Genomic DNA, 11,271 nt, shown 5'->3' on the forward strand with positions numbered 1-11,271 from the left:
AAACGTAAAAACACTGATCTCTACAACAAAAAGCGAGCACTACTACGTTGCCGCAAACATGCAAGTGAGTTCAGGGCATAAAGTCTTGACTCTCTTAAATTTAATCAACCTTGTACAAAAGAATCAAAGCCTAGTAATTGTGGACAACCTTAATACATTATTACGATATTTTTTGTACGGATTAGTAATTGGGTTAGCGACAAAACTTTGTTTGATGTAGGCTACTGTTTTCCTTCAACACTAATCGCTGTCAACTCGATGCCCCCACTTCTGTACGTAAGTAGAGTTTCTGCAAAAGTTCTCGCCTGCAATGCTTGGTTTTCTCATCATAGAAATTATATAATTCGTTTTTTTTCATAAATGGTTTCAAAAACTATCGCATTTTTCACAACAACACATTAAACATTCACCGTGTTCAATTCATTTTACCACAACAACTTCAAAAGCACACAAACTGTATTTGACATTCAAATTAAAACGCACTTCAAAATATTTCACACAGCTTTAGCATGCCACATATTCCAGTTAAAGTGGCGGAGGAAAAATCTTTCAAAGCCAATGTACATAGTAAAGGCTTATCTGGTCTTAAAACTTCAAAATTTTGCTGCAGACCACCAGATTTCTGACCATGCTTTATGACCTCCGCCAGTGCACGAGCATAAACATGAATTATTGGGGTGTCTTCCCCGAGAAGCACACTTGTGTGAAACGTGGGTTTGCCACCCTGCACACATTCAGTTTTGACAGATACAATAGTGCCAACTTTCTTAAACTGAGTGACCACAACCAAATTTCTGTCTTCAAATGCTGCACATGTTATGTCAATTTTGCTGCCTCCAATTTCTTTTGTTATTGCAAATGTTTTTAAGGGATCTTCCATTGTGCTTTAACTGCTTTTCTTGGATCCACCAAGGCAAGGTGGTGTTTCACCTATCACCTGATCAGATTTTTCCCACTGGTCAGGTGTTTTGGCTTGAATTGACAAAGCGTGAACTGGACCAGAAAGCTCCTCTTGCAACAAAGCGTTGACACTACGGTGTCTTTGGATAGGTGTCTTACCTTGAAAAGCTGCTGACACCACCAAAACCTGAATAAATACAATCAAAATAACTAAGCTAAGTTTAGTCAGAAAAAAATATTAAAATAATATGTGAAATATGTGCATAACCTGGTTCAATAAAACTGGCTTTTATCAATATTTACCTTGAAATGAGTTTCTGATCCACGTGGCACAGCGTGCTTATAACTTTCGTTAACCACTTCCACAACAGAGGGGGCAAAAGCACTGGTTATCTTTTTCTGAATTTCTCTTTGTACAGGACCAATTTCGCTACTTGCCATCGAGGACAAACGGATTGTTTTTTTGAAAATGTTTGAAGCAGTTGAATGCTGGAGCTTTGTAAGTCTTAGGCAAGTATTCATCTACCCCTATAAGGTTTTGCTTTCCTTTGACGTTTACAATCAGGAATTGAATTCAGCTTCTTTTTCTCAACAAACAATACTCTTTGTTTAACTGCAAAAAAAGGAATTTGGTAATAAGTACCAGAAAGCAACATAAATCACATTTACCAGATTTGTCAAATCTTAACAAAACAGCTTTTTCCGCTATCCTTGGTCTAACCCAGTTAATAGTTGCGCCAGTAACGGCCATAGACTCACAACGAACTAAGATAAATCTAAAAAAGTGTAAAAAAGTTACATGAAATAGTTCTTTTGCAAGACAAAGGTAAGAAAAAAACGTTAAAGTAAAATCGGACACCAAAGAATCTTTTGTTAATTCGGACTTGCCTTGTTTTTGCCAAGAGTTCTGAAAAAAAACAAAAAACAATCATTCAAATTTCAAGCAAGCTCACTTTGTGAAAAATCATTTTTTTATTTTATCTCGTATTATTATTCGAACTAAATGGTGCTTACCTGTTGTTAATCTCATCGCATACTTTCGCAGTTAGAACCTCAAATCAAACCACCAGACTCACACAAGGGCACCGATACCACGCTTCACTTCACACACACGGTACCCATATAATACACATAAACCGAGGTATGATTGGGATGAATGATTACGCGATTCACAAATGATTTTGCCAGAATAAACCCTTACAATATATGCTTTTAATTTTATCACAGTTAATTTTGTATCTCCCCCCACGAATAGGTCATGATACTGAAAACTGTAGCATACAAAAAAGTTGTCTGAAGATTGTGTTTCGTTTATAACTGGTGTGTCTTCAATTATTCGGCGCTTGCATGACTACACAAAAACTGTTGGTTAGTAATTAAGTCCCCCCTCCCCCAAAGAATTGTTTTCCGCCCCAGGCCTTTATAGACCCCCTTCAATATTATTTAGTGTACATGATTAGGAATCACAATAAAATATGTTTTAAACTGCGCACCCCCGCTTCTGCTCAATATGAAATGTGCCGAGTAATAAGGTTCATCGAGGTAATCGCTTCTCGAATAGAAAAAACTGAACAAATTCAAATGGGTATGGTCCTTGGCAGAATTGCCTGATCAAAGCGGTAGATACTTTAACCACCTAACAAGCGATAATGGATTTTCTCGTTCCATGCGTGGCAATACTTTACCTCAGGTTTTCTCGAAGACTTTGCAATGTTACAACTCTAATATTATCTAATATCTAATATTTAGTTTTTTTTTGGTGGATTAAGATTGAAATATCGGCACTTTAGGACGTGTGTAGCATTGCCGAAGCACGTACGTGAAACGAAACAAATGTTTTGTTGATGTGAGATGTTTTGCACATTTTCACAATACCTCTGTGTAATGCCTTGATAACTATTTTAGTTCGGAAAGAATGATTTTTTCAACAAACGTGTCCGAAACGCTAGTTTAACCATGCCCAGCATAACCCGGAGAAATCCCCATCGCCCGTCCGTGAAGTGGTTAAAGCATCTACCAATAAAAGCAAATATAGGCGTTCACAGAAAAAATAATTTTCTGGAAAAAGGTTTTGTATGCGTTTTTGTGGTTCTTTTCCCCACTATTGCAACAAAACAAGTTATTGCAGTATTTTGCTATTTAAGTCAGTCGAATTGACTTTTATTTTAAGTTGTTGCTAATTTACACACACACAAAAAAATATTTTTATTTGTTGCATTTTTCGTTTTATATACGCTATTTTTAACAAATAAACAAAAAACATTGTTAAAGATACGTGTGGTGAAAAAAAATGCATAATGTTGTAATATAAAGACTAGTGATGCACCGAAACAGCTTTTTTTATATTCGGCCGAAACCGAATATTCGGCAAAAGTTGCCGAATTAATTCGGCCGAATAAACCGAAACTAATTTTTGGTATCCATCTCTTTAAACGCAATAAATTTAAACAAAACATGTGCTGGATTAGATCTTAAGGCCCGTTTACACTACAGACGATTCCGTGTTTGTTTTATTGTGCGCGCGTGCTGAGTTGTGCTGGGATGGGATGTGCCGGTCTGTGCTAGGATGTGCTCGCTTTTGCTCGATGAGCATAAATTCGGGCACAGTTGGGCACATTTCGGCACACATTGATGCGAAAGTGCAGCGCGACTGCCTATACATGTAGGACATATATTATTTTAGTTGTGGTTGTGTGATGTGACCGCGTTTGACATGTGAGCGATTTTTTTGAGCGTATGAAATGGTGCCGTAGCTGCATTACAAAGCGGTATGTGGAATGGCGTCTCAGCGGGATGCTGCTGTGGAAAACCATTGTCCTGGTTCAATTATACCATCTTTGTTTTCAGAATCTGTGGTGTTTGGTTCAATAAACTGTAGTGTTACCTTGCGTCGTAAAAAATTATGTAAAACAGTACATGTATTAACTATGTAAAACAGTACATGCCCTTTGTTCATAAATATCTACAGCCAATAGAAACAACTTCAATTTGTACTTATAATATCGCTGGCGAGGCAGAGAAATGCAAGGCAAGAGTGACATCCTTAAAAAATTATCAACGTAACTTGTCACTTGCACTTGTCGTGCTCGATTATTCCAGTAGTGTAAACACCGTGTGTGCCAGACTGTGCTGTGCCGTGCCAAACTGTGTTCGTGTGTAAACGGGCCTTTATCCTATCACACAGCCTTTTTTGGCGCTTGAAGAATAACCTGGTCTTCTGTACCAACTGCTTAAAGTTGATTTTTGTCATATCTGTGAAAGTAAACAAATGAAACGAACACACTCGTACAGTTTAAACAATGATTTTAACCTTTTCTAAATTTTGCATATCAGCGTTAAATGCAGTAAAAAAGTTTCGGTTTCGGCCGAATTTTGCAGAAATATTCGGCCGAAACCGAATAATTGCGAAAACCTTAGTTTCGGCCGAATAAATTCGGCAAACCGAACTTTCGGTGCATCCCTAATAAAGACCTATATTTTGGCATTATGACGTCAGTAAAATTTTTAACCAATCGCATTGCTCTATTATGGTTGAGCGGGATTTCGAACCTTTTTCGTATTTGCTGTGCTTGTAATGTTGTGAATAGAAATGATATGACATGGACTAATGGCTTCCACATTAAAGTTGTGTGTTGTTTACGTTTCTATGATATTGGTATGTAAACCAGAAGGCAGTTGGTGTAAATATGCAAAGATTAAATATGTATATATATGTTAATGTGTGTTTAATTTTTGTAACCTCTTCTATATTTTGCAGAACTTTACATCTATTACCAATTTTTTTTACACTTTTGATTCGTTGAATTCAAAATGGATGGGTCACCACATACTACGATCCGTCCAATTCAATTCAGTGACAACGTACGTGCAAGACTACCAAGCGCAAGCATAAAACCTATCAACAAGGAGTCTAAACTTCCTGCAAGATCAAGACTTCCAACCTTGCGAAATATCTCGGTATGTGTTTATTGCTTTTACATATGCTGCTCGCATTTGTTTTATTTCAATATAAACCTGCGTCATTAAGTTAAAATATGCTGTTTTGTGATTGTTGTTTTAAAAAACTATTTTCAAAGTTTTAGAATATCTTACCTTTTCACTTGCACATCTAATTTTGTGTAATAACTTTCAGATCATAAATACAAGCACAGCAGGATCTTCCATGGTAAGGGCACATTGTTTTTCTTCCATATAAATGAAATGCTTGGGCACAAATCTAACAAAAAATTTTAACAGGCCGCACTGGATACAACATCCGGGGTATGACAATTTGTGTACAGCATGCGTTTTAAATCTAAAATATCTGCTAAAAATATTTTGCTGATCAATAACAACTTGCAATTTAAAACTTTAGGCATTTGGATTTCCCCAACATTCTTCTCCTGTGTCAGCAATGGTAAGAAAAAGGCTTAAAACAAATGTGTTTACTTTAGTTTCAAATATAACACCAATTGTTTGTTAATCAGATTTTGGACACAGAAAATCGGCCTCCATCCAGTAGGGTATGTATTGGATATTTAACCGGCTACTCTGTCCAAGTCACTTTGGCTAATATGGAATTATTCATGTATATGCACTTTCAAAGTTTAAAATCTTGGCTGTTTTGTAAAATGGAGCCTACCAAATTTTCAGAATTAGATTAACAAGCCAATGAAGTGCATAAAAATAAGTTAATATCACAGTCAAAGCGAAGATCGGAAGAAAATATGGAGCCAAGTTCGAAACGAATCAAGCCAGACAACCCTCAAGTTAAGTCACTGAAGTCAAAGAGGGCAAGAAGAAGTGTAAGCAATGCATTAAAAATCACCCGTAACAAAGCAGCAAAGTCAAGTGGATATGGCAAACCATTAGCATCTGGTAAGTTTGCCTGTGGTCCTGTGCAGATTATCACAATTAATGTTTTTGTGTACATTGTTTGCAGTTAAATCTGCTCCTGCTGTAAGAAAACCATTGTATCCTGTCACATCAAAAACCAACACTGCACGTAAACCTGTGGCAGTCACAGGTTAGTAAATACATATATACTTGAAAAATCAAGCATAGCATCCAAAGAGATAAAAAACCTGTTTTAGCAGTACAGTTGGTGTTGAAAAAATGACAGCATTAGGTTTAGGATCTCAAACTATTGATCGTAACATGTAATTTGGGTTGGCGAAACAAAATGTTATGTTCATGTTCAGGGGCGTATCCAGGAATTTTTAAAGGGGGGGGTCCAAATTTTTTTCAGGTATAAACTAAGGTTAATTGTGGACGAGAATCGCAAAATACGAACGCCGGTGTTCGCGCCAATCGTCACATAAACGGTAGCTTTCTGGCTTGCGCAATTGTGTAACGCTATGAAAAGTTTAACAACTTGACCTTCACGCAAGTAAACCGCTTGTTATTACAACGTGGCCACTGAAAAACGACGTTTCGTCCCGGAACTGACGAAAAATGCAACATGTTTGGTAACAATACCAAGTGTTCGGTAACAATGCTCCCTGTTTGGAAACAATGGCGATTGCAAGCACGAAGCGGTTTTTAGCTCAACGTCAAAGAAAACTTCTGGTTTTCCCGCGGATTTTGACAAAAAAATACAGTGGCGTTTGTTTAGTTATCAAAAATAGACCAAAATATTTCACAAAAGGGGGGGTCTGGACCCCTCGGACCCCCCCCCCCCCCCCCTGGATACGCCCATGATCATGTTATCATGTAATTGGAAGTAACTGAGAGGTTTGTTTGCTGATAATGAACATATGTTTAGCCCCTTCTCAGAAAAATGTTCATAAAGCTCGACCTATTGCACGAAAACCATCTCCGTGTTCATCTGCCAACAGCTCCAGGCAATCTGATGAAGGAGGTTAATACAGCTGGTTTTATTTGTGTTTTGTCAATAAAGTTGAAATATCCATTTTACATTTCAGTTCCAAAAACTAAGAAAACAAAGAGACAACCCTGGGATTTGCGTGGACAAGTTCAAGACCTGAAAGATGAACTGAATGTTGCTAAGAAGAAAGAAAATATGATGGAAGACATCTTGCACAGGCTACAAGTATATAAACGAAAGCCCATTGGACACATACACATTTGTTAAATATTGATTCAATTCATGCTTTTAAATGTGCCTTTCTGTCTGTGGCTTTTGTTAAAACCTAAACGTTGATTGCATTTTTGTATTGCCTTTTAAACCTTTTTCCCCGGTGTACACATACAGGCACTGGAAAATGAGAAGCAACACATCACTGGCGAAAAAATTGCCCTCTCCACTGATCTTTACCGTCAACAGAACGACATGAATCACCTGCAACAAAAGCTAAAGGGAGCAGAAACTGAAATAAAAGGCCTTAAACTGTAAGTTTTTGTTACCCAGTCGACGTCAATTTTTACGTCGCAGCGAAAACCTATTTGTGGGTCTTTTGTTAATTCGAGTTGTCACAGGGGAGAGCCATTTATATACATGTTATTTGAAGACACCTTACGACTACAAAACGTTTTTTCCACCTTTTTAAATAAACCGAAAGATTTTTTGAGGTAAAAAATGATTGATCGCAAACAAATCAACAGCAGTTTTTTCTTCTTGTATCTGTCTAATTGCAAACTTGTAATGGTAGTCAAGACTGCAAGCAAATCTGCCAAATAAACCCTAAATGTCCTCCACGCTGCGGTTTCCGTTTCACCAAAATATCGCGGAACCATTTTTTTTTATTATTTTTAAAACATGGCAACAGAAATGAAGAAGACCTCACGAGACAGAACCGAAGTCTGCAGCGCAACGTGGACGATTTGGACTTGGAAGTGCGACAACTACGCCGCGAAAAAATCACCACCGACGAGAAGATTGCTTCACAAAGCAAAGAGCTGGAGGAATTGAAGGTAATTTTTCAAGAGCTCAAATTGAAATCACTGCATGTCTGTCTGGGAATAGGTGAATAAATCTGTATTCTTTTTGTAGGAGCGATATCGAAGAGTGCAGGAGACCCTTGAGGAGAAGCTTGAGCTCATAGAGAAGCAGGAAGCTGAAATACGCGAACAGGAGACAGACAGGAGAAATCTGTTGAACGTCGTGCAAGAACTTAAAGTGCGCTAATTGTATTTACTAATTGATTTTGTATAAATGCTGTGATGTATTATTTCAAATATACTTTTCTTATGAGCATTTCTTAACCTTTTAAACAGTCTTATTTTTGGCCTGGTCAAAAGGATTATATTGCTTTACCTTTCTTTCAAACCGACTAACAAACTACCACATAATAATATATTAACCTTGAATATTACAACAATCCCTTATTTGGGGTATGATTTTGGAAACCTTGGGTAAAGAACGACATACTGTTTATTTGTTACAGGGAAACATCCGGGTGTTCTGCCGTGTTCGTCCAATGCTACAAAAGGAGAAACGCGAGTTCGGTGAAATGGAACACATCGACTTTTCCGGCAAAGCTGGAAAGTCCGTCAACGTCACCAACGTAAGATTTCACCAAGAAACTAAACGATCAACAAAACAAAACATCTGACTCTGAGTAATTGCTGCGTTTTGGCCTTTTCACCAAGACAAGCAATTGTGTCAAAGAACTTGATCGGTTTAATGCGCATTGCTAAGTTGGTCATTTAACCATTGATCGAACATTTTGTGGTTATTATAAATTAACTTCCTTGGCGGAATTTCGTTTTATGTTTTTTAGTCATCATTTGCTAAGTTTATGGCAAAGAACAATAAGTTCATCCCCCTTTTAAAGCTAATTGATTTTGTTTCCACAGGATTCAAACAAGACGTTACCTTTTACATTCGATCAAGTGTTCAACCCTCAAGCTTCCCAGGAGCAAGTATTCCGCGAGGTGGCGCAGCTCGTACAGAGCGCTCTCGATGGTTACAACGTTTGCATATTCGCCTACGGACAAACAGGCGCCGGTTAGTAACGCGACTTTTTGGTGTTTGACCAAAATCGAGGTCATACATTTTTTTTACGCAGGCAAGACATACACCATGGAGGGACCGGATTCTCCTGATACGGATCAAGATGGAATCATTCCTCGGTCCATGAGGCTGATATTCCAGAAGTGTGAGGAACTCAAGAAGTTCGGTTGGAACGTATGTGCTTCGCGGCTTGCTAAATTCTCGGAATGCATTGGCGTTGACGCTTTTATTATGTACATCGTAGTGGAGAATGACTTTTGTCAAAATATGAACAAATTGTATAAAACGTAAAAATAACGCCTCGTCAAACGATTTCACCACTGTCCTCTGATTGTCGTAAACCTAGCCGAAATACGGAAGGCCATGTTCTCAGTGGCGGATCTAGAAAACAAATGAGGGGGTGTCCGAGTTTGGTCACGCCAATTTTGCGTTTGGCTTAGGCTAAAATACGCCAATTATCGGTTTAGGCTAAATAGGTAAAAAAAACCTTCGCCAGACTATTTCCGTATGATGTACAATAAACCCTGATGTAGCATCACCCATCGTCTCACACGATTGTGTTCACAGTACAAGCTCGCCGTGCAACATGTTGAGATTTACCGCGAGACCCTTCAAGACTTGCTCGACTCCAACAACCAAAAGCTGGAAATCAAGACGGTAACAAAGGAAAATAAGATCAACAAGATTTGGGTAAAAAACCTCACCATGCACCCTGTCACGTGCTTCGGGAACGTAAGTTGTTTAAAAATGTTACATGACCAATTTAAATAAACATGTTGACTACGGCAATCAAACTAAAACACTGGGAGAACAGACTAAACCACGCATGGTTTATTGATTAACACGCTCTGAGTAATGTATGTAATTTCGTGGGGAAATACTGCCCCCTATATAGCGTCATTGGATTCTGTATGCATGGGTTACGAATATCCTTTAGCTTGTTTGTTGGTCACACGGATAAACAAGCGGCCTTTTAAAACATTCTGTACAGGAACTGTTTTGTTTTGGTCAGCACAGGTTTTGTCCATGTTTAACCGATTACTTACTGGCAGTCTTGGTTATTCCTTTTCCAACTTTTGCTGTTGCCAGTTTTGCGTTTAACGTTTTGCTACGTCTGTAGGTGCGCAAGCTACTGGAGCGTTCCAAGCAGAAACGAGCGACCGCGTCCACTAACGCCAACGAACGATCATCCCGCTCCCATTCTGTTTTCATGCTTAGGATCGAAGCCAACAACGATATCAGTGGTGAACAGATCGAGTGTAAGTTTAGTTAACGCTAAAGCTGAATAAATGGGCTAATAATTGAAAAAGGGGGTTGCGTCATAATCAACTTTTTAGGCACTGTTTTGATATTTCATTGCGTACTGTCTTTCTGATAAAGCGACTTTATGGGGGAAAATAGGGTTTAACTAAAAATAAGTCGAAATTCTTACAATGAAGCAACAAGCCTCCGTTTGATGTCAGCTAATTAAGTAAAAAAAAAAAAAATCGATTTCGCTTGCTTAAATACAAGCATCATCAGTTTCTTATTTAAATAGTTGTGCTGTGAAGTGTTTTGACTTAATCAGATCTGAGAGTTTTGGCCCAATCACGAGGTGTCGTATATTTTATGCAGCCTCACTGAACTTGATCGATCTTGCCGGGTCCGAACGACTCGCCGAGACCGGGTCATCAGGAACTCGTCTTAAAGAAGCGCAAAAGATCAATGGCTCACTCTCTGAACTGAGCAACGTCATATCTGCCCTTGCTAACAAGGTAATGTCAACAGCATAATGCAGAGGTTCCCAAATGCGACGTTTTTGTTGTTGTTGGAAGCTTACACGGAGACGGCTATAGACCAATTTTGTTTCCATAACATGCTGCGTCACCTTTTAGTTGTTACACTGACAAAAAAAGAATATCGTATTACGTATAAGCGAATTCACCAAGACGCTCAACGCTATGAATGCCTCCAAAAAAGGTCGTCATTTTCAGTACGCATTCCGTAACACTTCATACCATTCACAGGACAACCATGTACCCTTCCGTAACTCCAAACTTACCTTCCTGCTCATGGACAGCTTGGGCGGCAACAGCAAGACACTGATGCTGGTAAATGTGAACCCAATCAAACGGGCAACCGGGGAAACCATCAACACCCTGCGATTTGCAACTACAGTTAATAAATGCAACATCGGCACTGCACAAAAGATCGTCAAGTTTTAAATGGGCCCTTATTTTCATCTCATTCTTCAAAGATATTTTCGCCATTGTTTTCACTGCGTATAGTTTTGTAGAACCTTGGGTTTACATCACAGGTAAGTATGGGAAGAGAGTTTGTACTCGCCAGGGAAAAAAACCGAACGTTGTGTTTGAAAAACGAGTTTTTACCTTCGTCTACGTTTTAGTTTGAAAATTCGTACTGATTGCTGGTCAAAATAGTAAAATAATTTGTGGAAATTACTTTGTGAGTGAAATGTACATACGCACGTTTTTGGA

At 38.5% G+C, this 11,271-nt stretch overlaps 3 protein-coding genes across 3 annotated transcripts; 1 reads left to right on the plus strand and 2 right to left on the minus strand.

The window, feature by feature from the left end:
• Positions 1-737: 737 nt before the first annotated feature.
• Positions 738-1,341, minus strand: LOC145889198 (bolA-like protein 1). The gene is made up of 2 exons (XM_082980100.1): positions 1,204-1,341; positions 738-1,087 (listed from the first exon to the last, which is right to left on the minus strand). The coding sequence occupies exons 1-2, from the start codon at positions 1,339-1,341 to the stop codon at positions 887-889; spliced, it is 339 nt and encodes a 112-aa protein (XP_082836226.1). The 3' UTR covers positions 738-886.
• A 31-nt stretch (positions 1,342-1,372) lies between these two features.
• LOC145889199 (large ribosomal subunit protein bL33m-like) lies at positions 1,373-2,002 on the minus strand. Its single transcript, XM_082980101.1, has 4 exons — positions 1,915-2,002; positions 1,789-1,807; positions 1,570-1,676; positions 1,373-1,513 (listed from the first exon to the last, which is right to left on the minus strand). The coding sequence occupies exons 1-4, from the start codon at positions 1,928-1,930 to the stop codon at positions 1,419-1,421; spliced, it is 237 nt and encodes a 78-aa protein (XP_082836227.1). The 5' UTR covers positions 1,931-2,002; the 3' UTR covers positions 1,373-1,418.
• A 2,660-nt stretch (positions 2,003-4,662) lies between these two features.
• Positions 4,663-11,254, plus strand: LOC145889181 (kinesin-related protein 2-like). The gene is made up of 19 exons (XM_082980078.1): positions 4,663-4,857; positions 5,033-5,065; positions 5,137-5,160; positions 5,255-5,296; positions 5,367-5,402; positions 5,583-5,757; positions 5,822-5,905; positions 6,644-6,739; positions 6,804-6,931; positions 7,094-7,230; positions 7,608-7,752; positions 7,832-7,957; positions 8,226-8,345; positions 8,638-8,788; positions 8,850-8,968; positions 9,362-9,526; positions 9,915-10,053; positions 10,409-10,548; positions 10,801-11,254. Exons 1-19 carry the CDS (start codon positions 4,711-4,713, stop codon positions 10,996-10,998), a joined length of 2,205 nt encoding a protein of 734 aa, XP_082836204.1. The 5' UTR covers positions 4,663-4,710; the 3' UTR covers positions 10,999-11,254.
• Positions 11,255-11,271: the final 17 nt, after the last annotated feature.

Source organism: Ascidia mentula, chromosome 2, assembly GCF_947561715.1.
Source record: "Ascidia mentula chromosome 2, kaAscMent1.1, whole genome shotgun sequence".
Classification (NCBI taxonomy): Eukaryota; Metazoa; Chordata; class Ascidiacea; order Phlebobranchia; family Ascidiidae; genus Ascidia; species Ascidia mentula.